Source organism: Macaca fascicularis, chromosome 4 (genome assembly GCF_037993035.2).
Source record: "Macaca fascicularis isolate 582-1 chromosome 4, T2T-MFA8v1.1".
In the NCBI taxonomy this organism is placed as follows: domain Eukaryota; kingdom Metazoa; phylum Chordata; class Mammalia; order Primates; family Cercopithecidae; genus Macaca; species Macaca fascicularis.
The window spans coordinates 5,775,403-5,796,514 of NC_088378.1; the positions used below are offsets into that span (position 1 = coordinate 5,775,403).

Consider the following 21,112-nt stretch of genomic DNA (forward strand, 5'->3'; position numbering starts at 1 on the left):
TTGTTCTATATATTGCTGGATTTGGCTTGATAGTATTTTGTTGAGGACATTAGTGTCTGTATTCATAAATTGTACTGCTCTATAGTTTTCTTTTTTGTGGTATTTTGGTGTCAGGGTAACACTGGCCTCATGGAATTAGCTGGTGAGTATTCCCTCCTCTACTATTTTTTGGAAGCGTTTATGAAGAATTTCTATTAATTCATCTTCAAATGTTTGATAGAATTTACCAGTGAAGTCATGTGGGTATAGATGTTTCTTTGTGGTTATTATTTTTCCCTTTGACTACTAATTCAGTCTTTTTACTTGTTATACATCTATTCACATTGACTATTTCTTCTTGTGTCATATTTAGTCACTCATGTCTTTCTAGGAATTTGTCCATTTTCAACTAAGTTGTCTACTTTATTGGCATACAGTTGTTCATTGTAGTTCTTTATGATCCTTCTTATTTCTGTAAGATTGGTAGTAAAGTTCCCTTTTTCAATTCTGTTCTTTATTAAGTTGAATCTTCTTTCTTTTTCTCCCTCTCCCTCTCTGTCTTTTCTTTGTCAGTCTAGCTTAAAAGTTTATCAGTTTTGTTGATCTTTTCAAATAACCAGCTTTTGGTATCACTGATTTTTTCCTAATGTTTTTCTCATCCAAATTGCATTTATTTCTTTTGTAAGTTTTATTTGTTTCCTTCTGTTTGCTTTAGTTTTAGTTAGCTCCTCCTTTTCTAGTGTCTTAAGGCAGATTAGGTTATTGATTTGAATTATTTCTTCTTTCTTAATATAGATGTTCATAGCTCTAAATTTTCCTCTAAATACTGTTTAACTGCATCCCATGAGCTTTGATATATTGTGTCTTTATTTTCATACATCTCAAGGGATTTTCACATTTCCCTTTTAATTTCTTCTTTGATACATCTCAAGGGATTTTCACATTTCCCTTTTAATTTCTTCTTTGATACATTTATTATTGTATTCATATTCTAGGACTGCTGTAACAAAGTATACCACAAACCAAATGGCTTAAAACAACAGAAATTTATTTTCTCACAATTCTTAAGGCCAGAAGTCTGAAATCAAGGTACCAGCAACGTTGGTTCCTTCTGGAGGGTTCAGAAGGACCATAAGTTCAATGCTTCTCTCCTAGCTTTTAACAGATGCTGGCAAGTTTAGGCATTTGTAGTCTATGAGAGTATCACTCCAATCTCTGCCTCCATCATCACATGCCAGTGGTGAGATCCCTGTATGTCTCTGTGTATTCACTTGGCATCCTTCCTTCTTTGTATCACTTTCCTCTTCCTATAAGGACACCAGTCATATTGCATTAAGGGCCCACATTTTTCCAATATTTCCTCATCTTAATGAATTATGTCAGGAAGAACACTATTTCTATATAACGTCACATTCTGAGGAGCTGTCAGGACTTCAACATATCTCTTTTGGGGACACAATTTAGCACATAATACTCATGTAAGAATTTGTTTTAAAATTTCCGTACAGTTTTGAAGATTCCAAGTTTCTTTTTGTTATTGATTTCATTGTGGTCAGATAACATATTTTGTATTATTTTTATTCTTTTAAATCTAATGAGACTTGTTTTATTTCCTAACATTTAATTTAGCCTGGGGGATGTTCCATGTGTACTCAAAAAGAATATATATTTTGTTCTTGGGTGGCATGCTCTGTACCTGTCTTTTAGGCCTGTTTATTGATTTTTGTACTGCTGATCTTGTATCTTGAAATCTTGATGAATGTGTTTATTACTTCTAATGCTTAGACATCTCCGTACACACATAAGATTATGTCATTTCAAATAGAGATAATTATACAATTCTCTTTTAATCTGTTTGCCTTTTATTTCTATATGATTATTGTCTGGCTTGTGCTGAATATAATTGACAAGAGCAGACATTCTTCTTGTTCCTGTTCTTAGGGGGAAAGCATATTGTCTTTTACCCTTAAGTAATGAGACCCCCAATATTAAGCCTTTGATGTTGATCTTCAAACAGAATGTGAGAATATATTCTCAGTATTTATGTTTAATAAAGGTCTTATAACTTTGTAAAGTCAATAATAAGATAACCCAAGAAAAAATTATATGAAAGATTTTTACAGAATTTAAAGCCAATAAACACATGGCATTTTCTCAACATCTCCAATCATAAGGTAAAACCAGGGTGGTGTACCATTATGCACCCACTAGAATGGCGAGAATTACAAAGACCAACAGTATCAATTGTTGACAAGCGATATGGTTTGGCTGTGTCTCCACCCAAATCTCATCTCAGATTGTAATCCCCGTGTGTCAAGGGAAGGGCTTGGTGGGAGGTGATTGAATCGTGGGGGCAGATTTCCCCTTTGCCATTCTCATGATAATGAATGAATTCTCACCCAGATCTGGTTGTTTGTAAGTGTGTGGCACCTCCCACTTTTCTCTCTCTCTCTTTGTTTCTGTCTCTCTCTCTCTCTCTCTCTCTGTGTCTCCATCCTCCCGCCCTGCGGCCATATAAGATAATACTTGCTTCCCTTTCACCTTTGCCATGATTGTAAGTTTTCCAAGGCCTCCCCAGCCATGTGGAACTGTGAGTCAATCAACCCTCTTTTCTTTATAAATTACCCAATCTCAGGTAGTTCTTTATAGCAGTGTGAAAATGGACTAATACAGCAAGGATGTCAAGCAGCCGAAATACTCATATATTGCTGGTAGGCATATGGAATTTGTACAGCTACTTTAGAAGACACCTTAGTTGCTTTGTTTTTGTTTTGTTTTGTTTTGTTTTAATAAAGCTGAACATGTTCCTACACGGTGTTCTAGCAGTTCACTCTCAGGTATTTTTATTTCAAGAGGAAGGAAAGTGTACTTTCACACACAGACTAGGATACATGTTCATAGCAACATTACTCTTAGTATATCCCACCTGGAGGCAACCTAAATGTCCAGCAACAAGGGCTAGATACACAACTTTAGACATTTAAACAATGGAATACTGTACTATTCAGCAGTTTTTAAAATTATGGACTCTGAATCATGAAACAACATGGTTGAATCACACGAATGTTAATCTGAGCAAAATGCTTACATACTACTATATGATACCATTTTAATGCAGTTCTATAACAGGCAAAACAATAATGTTAGTGATTGTGCTGGAATTTAAACTGGCAGTTGCTGGGGTTAGATGAGAGACCTTGACTAGAAAATGAGAGGTTTCTGGGTGATAAAAACCTTTCTTGTCATCATTGGTGTGGTCGTTACAGACTGCATATATTTTCATACTCATCCAATATCCTTCAGATTTATGCATTTCATTCTATATAACAGAACCTAAAGTATAAAAAATAACATGATCTAGAAATCTGCTGTGATAAAATACAAAGCATTTTGTTTCAAGTATTTTGTTCTTAAGATGTCAATTACCTCAGTATCACTTTAAATGAAATAATTAAAAGATTAATATAGAATGATCCTTAATTCACTAAGTGAGATCTTATCTCACTGTGAGGTGATTAGGAATTGATAAGCTCGTAGAAGCGGTCCACAGAATTCTGCTTTATAATGAGTAAAGTTATAATGTACTTAAGAACTAATAATGAGTTCAAAATTCACACATTTACATTGCTATGATTGCTAATTATGTAAGGAATTGCCCAACACAAGCCATTTTTTGCTGTCGTAGGAGATGGACTTTGTAGAATTTGGTCACTGGAAGGCTTTTACCACCAGCGCGGAAACGCCCTCATGGCTATTAGAAACCCTTCTCTTCTCCTCACCATTTTCTAGAGCTCCTTATAACACTCGAGTTAACATAGACATCATTTCCCCTGTTATGAGGATGTGGACTCCTCCACCTGTCCTTTTCAAAGATTTGCTATTGCTTCCCATGTTCCCTAGGTGGCACCATCTGTATCTTTACAGTTGTTTCTCCCATCTGAAGTCTGCAGATGGATGCTTTACCTCAGTTGTAGAAATAACTCAATTGGAATTCAGTCACTCAGTTGAACAACTGATTTGAGTTATTCAAATAACTCAGTTCTCATCTGTGCAGATGTGCAGGTACCATCTCCAGCTCGAAGTGGCTTTTATATCTTACTCTTTATTTTCTTGTTTGGACAATTCATGTTCAAAAGAAACAAGATTAAGTATGCTCTTAGCTGATGTCGTTGGCCTTAGGACTGATGTGGTTATACGATAGGCACTTGCCTCCGTTGCTGGTTATTCTTTCTTCAGGATGGCTCATGAGTTTTCTCCATACTATTCATAAAGGATACTTCGCCAAAATTATTTTTTCTCTGTTAAGGTATGGTCTTAAGCCAGAAATACATTTCCAGACTGGTTTTCTTTATTATACAATTTACCTTTGCTTATCAGTGTGGTGTCATGCCTTTACTAACAATTCATCTTTTCTTTTGGAACCTAGTTCCAGCTGTTATTTCTGATGTGGGCATTTATCTTAGCCTATAAATTTTCCCTCTTATTTGAAACTATAATTCTTTTTTGAGTTAACCAACTTTATTTCTTAAAGAAATTTTAGATTCACAGAAAGACTGGGTAGAAAGTACAGAGTTCCTCTATATCCTGGTCCCCACACATGGACAACTTCCCCCACTGTTGGTATCCTGCACCAGAATGGTACGTTTATTACAATTAATGAACCAACATTGAATCATCATTATCACCTAAAGTCTGTAGTTTACATTAGGATCCAGGCTTAATGATGTACATTCTATGGGTTTGGACAAATGTATCCACCATTTTAGCATCACACAGAAGAATTCCGCTGCCCTAGAAATCCCTCGTGCTCTGCCTATTCATTCCTCGCTCTCCACAACCCCTGGCAATCCCTGATCCTTTTACAGTCCTCATACCATTGCCTTTTCCAGAATATCATATAGTTGGAATCATAGAGTAGTTGACTTTCAAATTGGCTTTTTCCACAAAGTAATATGCATTTAAGTTTCTTCCATGTCTTTTCATGGCTTGATAGCTCATTTCTTTTCAGCATCAAATAATATTGCATTGTGTGGATGTACCAACATTCATTTACCCATTCATCTACTGAAGGACACCATTGTTGTTTCCAAGTTTTGACAGTTATTTGTAAAGCTGTAGCATCCATGTGCAGGTGCTTTTGTAAGCATAAGTTTCCAACTTCTCTGGGTAAATACTAAGGAGCATGATTACTGGGTCATATTATCAGAGTGTGTCTAATTCTGTATGAAATATACCAGACTGTTTTCCACAATGGCTGGACCTTTTTGCATTCCCACCAGCAATGAATGAGAATTCCTCTTACTCCATATCCAGCATTGGGCATTGTTAGTTTTCTGGATCTTGGCCATTCTAATAGATGTGTAATGTTATCTCATTGTCTTAATCCACATATTTATGATGACATATGATGTGGACCATCTTTTCACATGCTTATTTGCCATCTTTATATATATTTTTAGTGGGGTGTCAGTTCATGTCTTTAGCCCTATTTTATATTTGGGTATTTTTTTTATTGTTGAATTTTAAGGGTTCTCTGTATATTTGTGGTAACGGCCTTTGATCAGGTATGCCTTTTGCCAATGTTTTCTCTCAGTCTGTGGCTTGCCTTTTTACTCTTTTGACAGTGTCTTTTGCAGGGCATAAATATTTTAATTTTTAATGAAGTCTAGCTTATTCTTTCATGAATCATGCCTTTGTGTTGTATTTAAAAGTAATCATCAAATTCTGGATGAATATATTTTTCTTCTATGTTATATATATGTTACAGTTTTGTGTTTTGTATTTAAGGTTGTGATCCATTTTGAATTAAGTTTTGTAAAGGTTGTAAGGTCTCTGTCTAGATGCATTGTTTGTTTTTTGTTTTTGTTTTTATTTTTGTTTTTGCGTGCAGATGTCCAGTTGTTCTGCCACCATTTGTTAAAAATAGAACTAATTTTTTAAATGCTTGTTGTTTATTAGTTTGATAAATATCTAACTTAGTTTCATTTGTTTTATACTTTTAGTGAATCAATTTATCTGATATTGTTTGAAACTTTGTAGCTAATATATGATAATATTTCTTAGGTGATCTTTTTTGGAGATGTCAGTTATAATTACTGTCTTGGGTAGTTGCTAGATGACAGTCAGTGGCCTCTTCCTTTCTATCCAGAATTAATACTAAAACACAGGAGTGTCTATTTCATTTGAAGAAATAAATGGCAGACTTGGCTTGAGAACTCAAGTTGCCAAATGTATAGAGCCAGACATCCTTATTTGTATTAAGAATCAGTGTATTTCTGTACCATAACTAGACAGAGAGAAAGGTGCAACTTATAAATGCATTTTCATTTAGTAGAAAAATTAATACTTAAAGTTAATATTTTTAGAATAATTCTCAAATCATCTGGGTGCAGTGGCTCACACCTGTAATCCCAGCACTTTGGGAGGCCAAGGTGGGCAGATGACTTGAGGTCAGGAGTTTGAGACTAGCCTGGCTAACATGGTGAAACCCCATCTCTACTAAAAATACAAAAATTAACTGGGCGTGGTGGCAGGCATCTATAATCCCAGCTACTTGGGAGGCTGAGGCAGGAGAATCACTTGAACCCAGGAGGCGGAGGTTGCAGTGAGCTGAGATCGCATCACTGCACTCCAGTCTAGGCAACAGAGTGAGACTCAGTCTCAAAAAAAATTCTCAAATTTTGTATTTTCATTGTTTATTTCATGGATATTTTGTGTTAAAATTAGAGTGACCATGCTCCACTGTTTGCCTAGATCAATCTCAGCTAACACCTGTTGAGCTAAAATAATTCGTAGCAGTCTGGCTTTTGCTCTCAAAACTGTATTGGCTTGAACATAAATGATGTGGCATACCATCCTTGTTGCAATGATGGCATGTCATGTAATGGAAAGCGTCACATTCTGGGCTTTTGTGTAGTGGTAAAGCCCAGAGGTATGGATAACTGTGACACTGTCTGCACATAGTAGGTGTTCAGCAAATATTTCTTAAGTAAACGAATAATCCAAAATAGCAAGTAATTCAAATTATAGGCTGTATAATGTGATCATGTACTCATGTATATCTTTGATTGTTGGCAATTTTTGTCCTGGTAATTTTTTTTTTTAAATTTCATTCTTTGTTTCATTCATTCTGGAGTTACATTCTCTTGACTTTTGCTGGAAGTCTTAATCTTTTCTTTTTTTGAAACGGAGCCTCACTCTGTCACCCAGGCTAGAGTGCAGTGGCACGATCTCGGCTCACTGCAAGCTCCGCCTCCTGGGTTCACGCCATTCTCCTGCCTCAGCCTCCTGAGTAGCTGGGACTACAGGTGCCCGCCAACACGCCTGGCTAATTTTTTGTATTTTTAGTAGAGACGGGGTTTCACTCTGTTAGCCAGGATGGTCTCAATCTCCTGACCTCATAATCCATTCGCCTTAGCCTCCCAAAATGCTGGGATTACAGGCATGAGCCGCCACGCCCAACCAGAAGTCCTAATCTTCTGACACTTGCTTCCCACCTTTTGTCCTTACCATCTGCCCCTCACATTTACTATGATGTCGTTAGCTATTATGTCATTTACTCATATTGACATTGTGACCACAACTGTGATTAAAGACACTAGGTATTTTTTATGATATTTTATTTTAAAAATGAAACAGCCAAAGCCCAATTGTGTATGAAAGTCATTGTCATGTGTGTTTCAAATGTAGATGAATAATTTGTTTACATAGGACATACAGTGCAGACTTCACAAATACCTTACACTTAATAATAAATATTTTTTTAAACTTTAGCGAAGACTGACAAGTGAATTTAGGATCCTAGAAATCAATTATTAGACAGTGTATTAGTCTGTTCTCATGCTCCTAATAAAAACATAGCTGAGACTGAGTAATTTATAAAGAAAAGAGGTTTAATTTACTCACAGTTTAGCATGGCTAGGGAGGCCTCAGAAAATTTACAATCATGATGGAAGGAGAAGAAAACACGTCCTTCTTCACATGGCAGCAGGAGGGAGAAGAATGTGTGCTGAGTGAAGAGGGAAACCCCTTAAAAAACCATCAGCTTTTGTGAGAACTAACTCACTATCATGAGGACAGGATGGGGAAACTACCCCCATGTTTCACTTATCTCCACCTGGTCCCTCCCATGACAAGTGAGGATTAGGAGAACTACAATTCAAGATGGGATTTGAGTGGGGACACAGCCAAACCATGTCATTCTGCCCCTGGCCCCTTCCAGATCTCATGTCCTCACAATTCCAAACACAATCCTATACTTCCAACGGTCCCTCAAATTCTTAACTAATTCCAGTGTTAACTCAAAAGTTCAAGTCCAAAGTCTCATCTGACACAAGTCCCTTCCACCTATGAGCCTATAAAATCAAAAGCAAGTTAGTTACTTCCTAAATTCAATGGAGATACAGGTATTGGGTAAATATAGCCATTCCAAATGGGAAAAATTGGCCAAAGCAAAGGGGTTACATGCCCCATACAAATCCAAAATCCAGTAGGGCAGGCATTAAACCTTAAAGTTCCAAAATGATCTACTTCAACTCTATGTCTCACATCCAGGTCATGCTGATGCAAGAGGTGGGCTCCCACGGCCTTCGGAAGCTCTGCTCCTGTGGCTCTGCAGGATACAGTTACCCTCCCAGCTGCTTGCATGGGCTGGCATTGAGTGTCTACAGCTTTTCCAGGTGCATGGTGCAAGCTGTAGGTGGATCTACCATTCTGGGATCTGGAGGATAGTGGCCCTCTTCTCACAGCTCCACAAGGCACTGCCCCAGTGGGAACTCTGTGTGGGTGCTCTGACTTCACATTTCCCTTTCACACTACCCTAGCAGAGGTTCTCCATGAGGGCTCTGGCCCTGCAGCAAACTTCTGCCTGGACCTCTAGGTTTTTCCATACATCCTCTGAAACCTCAATTCTTGACTTCTCTGCACCTGCAGGCCCAACACCACATGTAAGCCACCAAGGCTTGGGACTTGCATCCACTGAAACAACAACCTGAGCTGTACATTGGCCCGTTTTAGTCACCACTGGAGTTGAAGCAGCTGGTACACAGGGCACCATGTCCCAACGCTACATAGAGCAGGGGGAGGCCTGTGAAACCATTTTTCCCCCCTAGGCCTCTGGGCCTGTGATGGGAGGAGCTGCCATGAAGGTCTTTTACATGGCCTGGAGACATTTTTGCCATTGTCTTGGTGATTAACACTCAGTTCTTCCGTGCTTAAGTAAGTTTCTGCAGCCAGCTTGAATTTCTCCCCAGAAAATTTGTTCTTTTCTACCACATCATCAGGCTGCACATTTTTCAAACTTTTATGCTCTGCTTTCCCCTGAATGCTTTGCCACTTAGAAATTTCTTCCACCAGATGCCCTAAATCGTCTCTCTCAAGTTCAAAGTTCCACAGTTCCCTAGGGCAGGGGCAAAATGCCACCAGTCTCTTTGCATAGCAAGAGTGACCTTTATTCCAGTTCCCAACAACTTCCTCATCTACATCAGAGACCACCTGGACCAGCCTGGACTTTACTGTCCTTATCACTATCAGCATTTTTGTCAAAGCCGTTCAACAAGTCTCTAGGAAGTTTCAAACCTTCCCACATCTTTCTGTCTTCTGAGTTCCCCAAGTTTCTAGGAAGTTCCAAACTTTCCCACATTTTCCTGCCTTCTGAGCCATCCAAACTGTTCTTACCTCTGCCTATTACCCAGTTCCAAAGTCACTTCCACAGTTTCATGTATCTTTATAGCAGCACCCAACTCTCTGCAGTACCAATTTACTGTATTAGTCTATTTTTCTCATGCTGCTTTGAAGAAATACCCAAGACTGGGTAATTTATAAAGGAAAGAGGTTTAATTAACTCACAGTTCAGCATGTCTGGGGAGGCCTCAGGAGACTTACAGTTATGGCAGAAGGGGATGGTAACACATCCTTCTTCACGTGGCAGCAGGAGAGAGAGAAATGAGTGCCCAGCAAAGGGGGAAGCCCCTTATAAAACCATCAGCTCTTGTGAAAACTAACTCCCATCACAAAACGGGAAGGGGGAAACTGCCCCCATGATTCAGTTATCTCCACCTCATCCCTCCCACAACATCTGGAGATAATGGCAACTACAATTTAAGATGAGATTTGGGTGGGGAACAACTATATCAGACAGTTTAAATCTAGCTTATGAAAGGGGATTTGCTACTAACAGAAAAGATATAGGAAATGTAACGCAGGGCCACCAGTCATCTGTGAACTGCTTGATTTCTGCACTGAAATTTCCCTTCAAAGCGCTTTTCCTGACTACAACTAAAAGCAAATGTCATATCTGGAAACCAGCTGTGAACTCAAGCCAAGCATAGGCAAAAGTAGAGTTATTGTTTTTTGTTGAAATGAGCAAGCATGGTCTCGTTATGGCTAAATAGAACCAGGTATAGTCTTGCCTAAGGACCATTTCAGCGAATTCAGAAAAGATCATAGTGCGTTTTAGGCTATGATATCAGGTAAAAGTATCCTTTTAAGTATTAAGATGACAAATTTGTAAGTTGTTGGTAGTTTCTTAAATTTTTGCTTTCATGTATTTCATGCAGGAACTGCCTTTCTTAAACACAAATTGTAAAGATAAACTAATTTCATAATTTGAAATCGTGGCTTAAAAATCATAATTTGTCTTATTTTTGTTACCTTTCTAAAATGAAAATGTTTATTCTCTTAGTCCCAGATAATATTTGTACCCTTCAAAAGCAATCCCTTTGCTCCACTTCCCTTGAAGTCTTTTCTTAATTTAGATGTACATGCACGTCAAAGAAAGGGTACAGTATTAAACACTTAAACAATTCTTTGTTAATTCTTCAAATAATTCAGAAATAAAACTGGAAAAGTTCTATATTTTTACATAGCTATTGCTGTGTGCTTTGAAGAACAAATGTGTCTATGTGATGTGTGATCTTATATATATATATATATATATATATATATATACTGTAATGTGATTTCTTTAGCATTTCCCAAATGCGGCAGCAGCCTCCAGCCTTTACCTGCTATAGGACTGTAAGTGCATAAAGGACTCCCTGTGTCAGGAATTTTTGATGTTTCAACTGAAGAACCTGAAATGTGGGGAACCGAAGTTCTAAAGCAAGATCACTGATGTTCCCATTTGATTTAAAGTTATGTATGGTACTCTGTGAGACCGTGTAAAGGTTGTTAACTCTAGGAATCATACAAGAATTCTGGTATTAACTTGAATAACAGCAGTTTCCTCTGTGGCAGTCATTTACCTAAGATTCATTTTCCATTCGTTTATAATTTCTTTCTCTCTCTGTGATGGAGAAAAATGTATTTTTAAAAGAAGCAACATATTTCTGTAACAGAAAAATGTATTTTTAAAAGAAGCAACATATTTAGGGTTTTATTAACTTAAGATTTTAGAACTTAAATTTAAAGTGTATTTTAGTGAGATAATTACTATATCATGTTTATACTTATATGAAAGTTATTTATGTCGTTGGAAACAGTAAAATTCTAAAATATTTTCTATGATTTTGAGTATGCAGCTGTTTAAATAATACTTTTAGAAAAACTGTATTATCCTCAGGCTAGCTTAATGTTTAATGAATTAGTCAAAATAGGTCACATTTTGATGAAAGTATAGTGGTTATTACAGATGTGATTTAAATTACTCAACCCAATGATTTAAAACCCCTTGAAAATGAGTTTAAAAGCAAGATTTAAAAAAAAGCTTTAAGATGATCATTTAGAGAAAAAAAGAATTGAACCTAGTTTCTTTTCAAATTCTATGCGTGACTTTATTTTAAAGTAAAATAATTAAAATGAGGCTAGATGGCAGCTTCTAAACAAAGCATCCACTGTACATCCCCCACATGTTTGCTGTCTAGTTAACCACTTGATAACACTTAACCACTCTTAACAGTTATAATTAAAACTACCTCATAACAGAATTCTGGTCTTTGCTTATATATCAGTATACTTTTGAATACAGAAATTCAAAAGAAATTTCAAATAATCATTATAAAATTAGAGAATGTGTGTTTCTCCTTCTTTTCCAACAAAATAGTATATCCTTGGCTGGCCAGGTTTACAGAGTGTGTGGCATGGGATTGGGGGCAGTGTGGGAGGGCTGGGCTTCCTTTTTGCCCATCGGTAACTCATCTGAAGTACTGCAGGCTATGTGGTCTGTTTTGCCTTCCTTTGGTAAAGTTCTGTGATTCCATGATCTTCTGATGTGGGAAGAAAATCTTGAAATAGGATGATACTGAGAAGGCAAACCTGCACACTGGGGAGAGGTGCCCACTTCTTTCAGGTTGGAATATCTGCACACCTGTGATAGAGCCTGTGCTCTTTATCTACTCCACTTGATCTGGAATAATTAATATATGAAGGGGAGAATGGGGGAAAAGGAAAGGAAGATGGGAGAGAGAGATGCCTTGTCTTTATAACTCTTACAGGTGTTAGTAATTTGCATTTGGCTCTGCCTCTAATGTCTGGATTCCTCCTACTCCCCCATCCCACTACTGTCACCATAATTCAAGCTGCCCTCACCTCTCATCTGAACTACTGTAGTGTTCTCCTGAGTGATCACTCCGAACCTGCCCTTCCCTCTTCACGGGTCTGTAAGTCATCTCCACCCAGCAGACCTGAGTGATCCTCTTTAATACCTGTATCAGGCCACTCCTCTGGGAAAAGCCACCAAGATTTTACCGTCAAACTTGGAATAAAAGTTAAACTCCTATCTTGTCTCCAGCCTGTTTCTCCAAACTTAACTACATTCTGTGTTTCACCTCACTCAGTGTGTCGTAGCAAGAATGGCATTTCTTTTTGTTCTTCAGACCTGCCTTGCTTGTTTCCACATTAGGACTTCACATGCACTTCTCTCTGCTGGACCTTCCAGATCTTCACGTGGTAGCCTCCCTTTATTTATTTACTTATTTACTTATTTATTTATTATTTTATTTATTTATTTATTTTTTACCCAGCACTTGCTTCATGAAACTTTTGAGCTGTTGATTGTCTGCCTTGCCCTACTAGAACATTATTAACCTGAGAACAGGGTCTATTTGGTTCTTTGCTGTAACTGCCTGATACATGCAGACATTCAAAACTTTTGCAGGTAAATGAACGTAGTTAAACCTTCTGATATTATGTGACTAAGAATCGTTTTATAGGAGTTGTGTTGGGCTCTTCACTGTTTTTAGTGACTAGGTTATATGAACTCACACCAAGAGTAGGCTTAGCATGGACATGATCCCTTTCACAAATGGTTATTAAAGCACATTTGGAGTTAAGGATCTATCCCAGTTAGCAGTCAGTTCTACATTCCATTCATGCGTAGAAATAAAATGTTGATTCCAATTGATAGTTCTGTACAGCCATGGCCATCTAACTGGTTTGGAATTGGGAGTAAAAAATGAGTAATTATATTTATTAAAGACGTTTGATGCCAAATTTCTAATCTGTTTTATTTTTTGTGCTTTGTCTAAGTAATTTTGACAGTGAAATCTAAATAACTATTTTACAATCCTTTCAATCCTTATATTAGCAACCTTATGTTGGGAATAATTTCTAGCGAGAAAATTGCTTTCATGTATTTTATAATGCCCAGTTCTGTTGACATTTCTTTTGTTTTACAGATTTATGAAAGTGTTTTTGAGATAAACCTTATTAGATTATTTACCATGATAAACTGATTATTTTGGCAAATATAAATTAGTGAGATTGAATTATTTTAAACATATGAAATATTTGTAAACGGTAGTTTTTCACATTCGATTTGTGTTTAAATGAATTTACCTGTTGGAAAAAAAAGGTCATATATTCATTACTTTAGAAGTCCAAATCCAAAAATATTCTTCAAGCCACAAAGTTCTTAGAAACTACCTCATTAAGAAAATTTTACAGTTCCCTGATCAGTGTAAGGATAAATCTTCACATGGCATCTATTTGGGGTTACAGGAAGGGTATGCATAAATCTAACCAATGTTTGTAAAGTGATTTAGTCTAACCTGTAAGAGACCTGATACCCTCTTGAAATGTGCCCTTACAAAAAGTAAGGTGGTAAAGCTGATGATTACTTAAACGGGCTGAAGGAAGCGAGCTGATGGAAAATAAAGAACTCTGTGATGGATGGTATCATAAGAATCAGGGTATTCCAGGTATCCAAACATCTTAGCTTGAGCTAAGATGTGCTAAGAGCACTCCTAGAGCAGAGTCTCTGCCAAATTGACAGATAAATGCTCCTAATGTGCTGTCTGCCCAGGTCAAGACAGGCTCAGGAGCTAGGGCAGGACTGTGCCCACAGATGGAGAATGTGGACCTAGAAGAGGTAAGGCAGTGGTTAACAGCAGGGGATTGCTTATACTCATTAGAATTGAGATAGGAGCTAGAAATAAGAGCATCGTCTCACTCATTACACACTTTTATATCCTTGTTGATAATTTGTCTTTTAAAATTATGTAATTTGCTTTATAAAAGGTAAAGTTGTACATTACACTTTCTTAATTACTACCACTTAATTATTCTGTTAAGTATAGACTTCACTTAGGGTAGCCACATATCACTAGACCAAATCTATTCAAATTGTAGGGGATCTGTCTTTGATTTTTTTAAAGTGATTATTGTTCTTCAAGAGGAAAGATTAAACCAAACCATATTTAGAAAATAAAGTCAGACATGGAGTACATAGTTATGAATGCAAGCAGCTGAAACGGGAAGAGTCATTTTGGTTGAAAGACTGGTGTTGAAAAGAAATAGCTGCTAATGAGAAGCACAGTGGAGGCTGCACCCAGCTCACACACTCGCACGGGGAGAGCGAGGAACAAAGTTACACAGCTGCCTCCTCCTCTGGCCTTGCCACAAATTCCTGTCCCTTTGGAAAAGTCATTTCTGTGCACCTAGACTTTGCTAATATAAAATGAAAGGATTGGGATAGATTTTCTCTTAAGACAGCTTCCCACTCTAAATTTCCAAAATTCAAAGAGAATGAAAGCCTGGTCCATAGCCATAAAAGTGGGGATTTAGATGACAGCCTAGCCAAAGCTTACACTGTATTTGATTTCTTCAGTAGCATTGAGGCAACAGGAACATATGGGACTTGTGATAGAAATGACTCCCGTTCTTATGATTAAAATGACACTAATTTTTCATTCCATTTTACTGTCCTGGCTGTCACTTCTATGTGCTGTTTAATGAAGTAATACGTACTTAAACTTTATTCCTGAAATACAGAAGTCTTTCTAGTCCTTATTATAAATGTGCAAATGCTATGCTGACCAGTCTTATATTGTTGTGTTCTAGAGACCGTGTAATTGGTTTGATGATGACTGCCTGTGACCTTTGTTCTGTGACAAAACTGTGGCCCGTTACAAAATTGACGGCAAATGATATATATGCAGAATTCTGGGCTGAGGTATGTTCTTGATTCTTATATTGACATAGATAGTGAGGATAAATTAAATGTGTGGATAAATTGCTAAGAATACTCAGTTGTTCATGTTGATAGTTATTTCAGAAAGCTCTGGTGAATGAGATACTGAAGGATTTAGCGGATAAAAAAAGAGAATGATTGTTCTTTTACATATTACTTGCGTATGTGTCTAATTCTCTGAGCTCAACTGAAAGAGTTTAGGAACTTATTCACTGAACAGTGGTATAGTATAATAGTATTATATAAGTAGTATTCTTAACGGTAAAGTACTTAACAGCTGATCTTTCCTTCATTCATTCAATAAACACTACTGGCCATCTACTTTGGAGAAAGTACTCAGAGGGTCCCATAATATGGGATATATCCGCCTGCAGCTAAAAATTCAGGAGAATAATTGTTTTGCACCATAGACATTGAGAATATGTAAATATAATCAATAGCTCAGCTGCAAATTATGTGTTCTGCAGAATGTGTGGAATGTTCACTCATAATACTCCTGAAACAACACAAAATTACTTTTATTAGCACCTTTTCTTGATTTATCTAATTTATCAGTAATGTGTATTGTACTGCTCAATTTGCTCATGGAATTGTATGTAAGTAAGTAGAATGTAATTCTCCGATCCAAATGAGTCACAAATACCTAGGCCTTTGCATATGCAAAAACTACTTTATGAAGAAAGCTGTAAATCTTTTGAGTACCTCTTCTGGTTTGAAGAAATAAAAGTAAATTTGGAGGACAAAGCAGCTGATAATTCCATCCATACATCTCATTCATACCGAAGCATGTATGTAAAACATAAACAGCAAATCATTCAGCCATGAGTTTAGTGGGAAGAGTTTATCATGTTGAATTATTTCATAATAATAAAGCCAAAGTAGGTTTACTGTACGAGGATAACAGACCTTGAGTTGATTATACTCCTGGCATGATTTCTCCAGAATGCCTTATACATCGCGTATGCGTGGTCTCGCATGAGCTTTTTCTTTATTTTATTGTGTATGTGTCAGAACCTAGTTACCATCAGACTGAAGTAGGAAGATTGATTGTGATGCACAGTTGACCCTTAAACAACACAGGTTTGAACTGTGTGGATCCACTTATATGTAGATATCCACTATGTAAATATATTGGAAGATGTTTTGGAGATTTATGACAAAAATACAGAGCAGCATACCCTAGAAATATTTTTAAAATTTAATTTAGGTATGCCGTAAGTGCATAAAATATATGTAGATACTAGTCAATTTTATCATTTACTACCATAAAATACACAAAAATGTATAAGTTAAAATTTATCAAAACTTATACACACACTTAGAGACTGTGGAGAGAAATGTAAACAAACAGATGCCGTGTTAAATCATAACTGCATAAAGTTAACTGTAGTGCATACATACGGCAGTACTGTAATAATTTTGCAGCGGCCTCCTTTTGCTATTATGGTGAGTTCAAGTGTTACGAGTATCCACTTAAAATGCTGTGTTTGAAACACTCTGATGCTAATCATCTCTGAGCCATTCGTCTCTCCAGTAAATTGTGTATCACAGTAAAAAGTGATATCTGGTGGTTCTTGCATGTTTTTCTTTTTTCTTTTTTTTTTTTTTTCTTTTTGAGACGGAGTCTTGCTCAGTCGCCCAGGCTGCAGGGCAGCAGCGCGATCTCGGCTCACTGCAATCTCCGCCTCCTGGGTTCACGCCATTCTCCTGCCTCAGCCTCCTGAGTAGCTGGGACTACAGGCGCCCGCCACTACGCCCGGCTAATTTTTTTGTATTTTTAGTGGAGACGGGGTGCATGTTTTTCATTGTGTTTAGTGCAATACCGTAAGTCCTCCATAACACCATAGCACCTATACAGAGTTACACTGGGATGCTAGAAGTGCTCCCAAGAAGCAGAGAAAAGTCATGACATGACAAGAAAAAGTTGAGTTGCTTGATAGGTTCCCTAGATTGAAGTCTGCAGCTGTGGTTGCTGACATTTTAACATAAATGAATCCCGTGTAAGGATCACTGCAAAAAAAGAAAAATTCATGAAGCCATCACTGCAGCTATGCCAGCAGGAGCGAAAACCTTGCACTGTTTGTGAAATGTCTTTTTATCTCATACTAAAAACGCACGTTTTGTGTAGGTACAGGATTGCTATGAGAAAGGCATAACCATAGACTGTAATATGATTTCTGTATTCTAGATGAATGTAGAAAATGTGCAGTCATCAAATGACAACTTAAAGCAAAAGGAAGGTGCAGGATTAAAAGCTGGAGAATTTAATGCCAAAATGTGACCAATCTGTAATGGAGATGTTTTTCCTTTATATTATTCCCTGGTTATTCAGTCCACAGATAATGATTCAGCTCTCTACGTGCTCTTAGGTGCACGCAGGTTGAAGCCTTTCACCAACCTCAATAGTCCACAGGAAGAAGCAGGAATACATTCGCCAAGTCCTGACAGTTGATCTCAGTATCTATAAAGTCCTGTCTCTTCCCTCCATCCTCACGATCCTTCCCCTCTTCAGATCATCACCAACTCATGCCTTGAGTACTGCCACTTTCTAACTGAATTCCTTGCCATTACCTTTTAGAATTTGTGCAGAAATCATTAATAATGTGGTCTTTGGTGCCAGGTTGCTTGAGATTCAAATTCTGCTTGGGCACTTGGTATTTAACCTCAGGCCAGTTTATGAGATAGGGATGATAATAATTCAGATTCCATCCGTACTGTGCTTCTGATCCCTTGTTGTAATACAGACCAAAATCATGACCTCCATGTGGAGAGCCCCATGTGGCTGGCCCCCTGCCCACTGCTGTGCAGGCATATTCCCTGTCTCAGCCCCTAGCTGCCATTTAGGTCTTTGTTCCTTGCAGTCTCTGCCTGGGGCACGCTCCTGCCCTCTGCATTCTGTGAAAGCCTCAGATTGGCTCAGCCCTCCTAATTATAAGCATGGTCCGTAGCACTGGATTCTTTTCCTTTTTAGCATTTTTGTTTTGAGTACATATTCAAATCATTGTTTGTTTAAAAAGCTGTTTCCTTGTTGGACGTTTCAAGTCTTTGAGAGCGAGGGACTTAGTATGTCTCACTCACTTTGAATAGAGGAGCAAAAAGTTTGAGACCACTGATTTTAAATGTAAAGTGATAACGATGGAACTGCAGCTATGCTTGACATGGCTTTGCTTTGTCGGGACAAGTGCTTTGGTCCTGTACGTAAAAATACTCAATTATGGTTATAGTAATTTGATTGTAGACCCTATTTTAACAAGTCTGGGAAGTTTCTAGGCTGTACTTCTGATTTCTAAAAACATGACTAGTGTTACTAAAATAATAAAGAATATGAGGGAAGAGTGGGAAGTCAGGAAAAAGATTAGGAAATCTTCAGGAAGAAGATTGTAACAAGTTTTAACTTTAGCAAATAAATAAAAAGCAAGATAATTTCTAAAATCTTTAAAATGGGAACAGCGTATCCTAGAGTACTTCATGAGGATTAAATGAAGTAATATTTACAAATTACTTAGCTCAGTGCCTGCAGCATAGTGAATCTTTAGTAACTATTACGTATAACTGTAGGTTAATCTTTAGTAACTAACGTAGTGAATCTTTAGTAACTATTCCTATAATTGTAAATTAAATGATATGTGTAGTTTGTTGTACTGCGTCTTTACTAGTACATTTTAGCAGAGTGTTGTTGTTTATTCTTCCTCTGTAAATATTCCTCTGGAAAGCCAAGCGTCACTGAGTTCCATGCACTTGGAAGATCATTTGAAAGAGAGAAGGGCCTGGAGGTTATTCTATATCTTGTTACTGTCGTTTCTCCTCACTGTTCACTGTATCTCCTCTTATTATAACATTTGTTTACTAACTTCTGCAAAATGAAACCAGTAATGATGGCTGGGGTTCTGGCAATTCAGTAGTGGAGAAAATCAAGATAAAGTACAAAATAATGATACATTAAGTTTTTCATTATTTTGATTGTTTTTCCTTGAGTTAACAGCAACAAACATTATTTGTTTTGAAGAAAATTAATGAATAAAGGGAACATTTCAATAATATCAAAACTGTATAACAATTTGAAATTTGAGAAAGCATGACTTTCCCCCCATTCATCTTAGGGTGATGAAATGAAGAAATTGGGAATACAGCCTATTCCTATGATGGACAGAGACAAGAAGGATGAAGTCCCCCAAGGCCAGGTATGAATTATTAAAGTAAATTGTAATTGCTGAAGTCAAATAGTTTAAGACGGGCATAAAATCGTACATGAATGGAAAGCATATGTCATCATATAATATGTTAAGGGAATGGGTTATTACAGGCAGATCTGGTGATTATTAATATGGAAACTTTAGAAATTTATCTTACAGGATTGAGAATTGGAAAAAGAACAGCTGTTTACACTGAATAATCACCTACTCAAATGAGCCTTCACTTCCTAAGACACTCAGGAAAGTAGATGCTAAAAGAGTTCATACCCTTAATCTGGGTTTGACGGCCAACTCCAACCACTGATTTTGGTCGCAAGGCTAAAAGCCACAGTGAGGAATCCTGAGGGCCTGGCTGCCTTGTGGCCTGGAAAGACTTAGTGCTTAGGGGACAGAAGCCAGGACCACTTGAAACTTTCTCCATTTAGATGGAGTTTGGGGACAATAAGACCAAAGTTAGGAAATCTCTGTGGATTGAAAGAATTCATACTACCTTTGCCAGCACTCCTTTCTTCAGCTGCCATTGCAGTAAATAGGCTTTCTTTTCTGACTTGAAATAGAGGGGGTAGAAGATTTTGAATTGTTTTATTTTTAACAAGCAGAAAATATTTTGTCATTGGCTAAACAAAAATATTTTTGGAGAGTTACATTATAGATTTTGATTCAGGTTCATTTTTTCTGACAAATAATGCTTAGTACTTTAGTGCATTTTGTGTTTTGTCTCAACATAAATTGACATCAACTATCCTCTTTTCAGGTCATACTACATAATTTATGTTTGTTTTCCAATGTTTTGAGAGGTCTGTGCCTCGCTAGTTTTGCATGCGTGTATGTGTGGTGTAATGTATTTCTGAGAGTATGGTTTTTGTTAAGTATCTAATCTTCTAATGGCATAACAAGGAAGTTAGTCGTGGGCAAATAATTATGATACAGATAAGTTTAGAAAATGTTTCAAAAAATCCACAGGTTTTTGATAAGTTCTCAAATTTCCCTACTTTATTTAAAATTGATTTATACACAATTTAGGCAAGTTCACAGCCCACAGAGGGCACCAGTACAACAAAGAGACTGAATGAATGGCCATCGCCTCCACTCATGCCCCTGGCTAGGTTTTCTGATGGCGTGGGCACTTTTCCCTCTTGATTTGAAACGGATCCTGAATACCTATCGTGTTTGCTGTGGGTGTATTTTGCAGTTTTTGTCACCTTTTACCACTGTTTATGGAATTTTCCCATATATGGAGTCACAGCTGTCAGTCATTCCTGTTTGGTGTCTGCTTTTCATAATGTATTTGAGAAGTCCTTTCCCACCTTGAGAGTAAATATATTTGCCTATATTTTCTTTAGTTTCCTCTTTATTACTTTGCATTTGATTGATTAACTTGTTTGGAATGTGTCTTCTTGTATTATTTAAGATAGGGAACTAAAGGTTTTTCTTTCCCAGTAGTTTACAGTCATCCCCACAGAAGGCCTGGCATAGCTGGAAATTTCTCATTCATGCTGTCAGCAATATGGGTTTTGCTCTCGTGTTTTTAATT

General features: G+C 37.2%; 1 protein-coding gene across 8 annotated transcripts in view; it reads left to right on the plus strand.

Annotated features, from left to right (window-relative positions):
* PDE10A (phosphodiesterase 10A) overlaps positions 1-21,112 on the plus strand; it is a 676,118-nt gene that overhangs the window by 645,028 nt on the left and 9,978 nt on the right. For all 8 annotated transcript variants that reach the window (XM_074036771.1, XM_015448495.4, XM_015448494.4 and 5 more), the window contains 2 exons: positions 15,256-15,367; positions 19,486-19,566. In XM_074036771.1, coding sequence (XP_073892872.1) covers positions 15,256-15,367; positions 19,486-19,566 — 193 coding nt within the window. The remainder of the gene's footprint in view (positions 1-15,255; positions 15,368-19,485; positions 19,567-21,112) is intronic.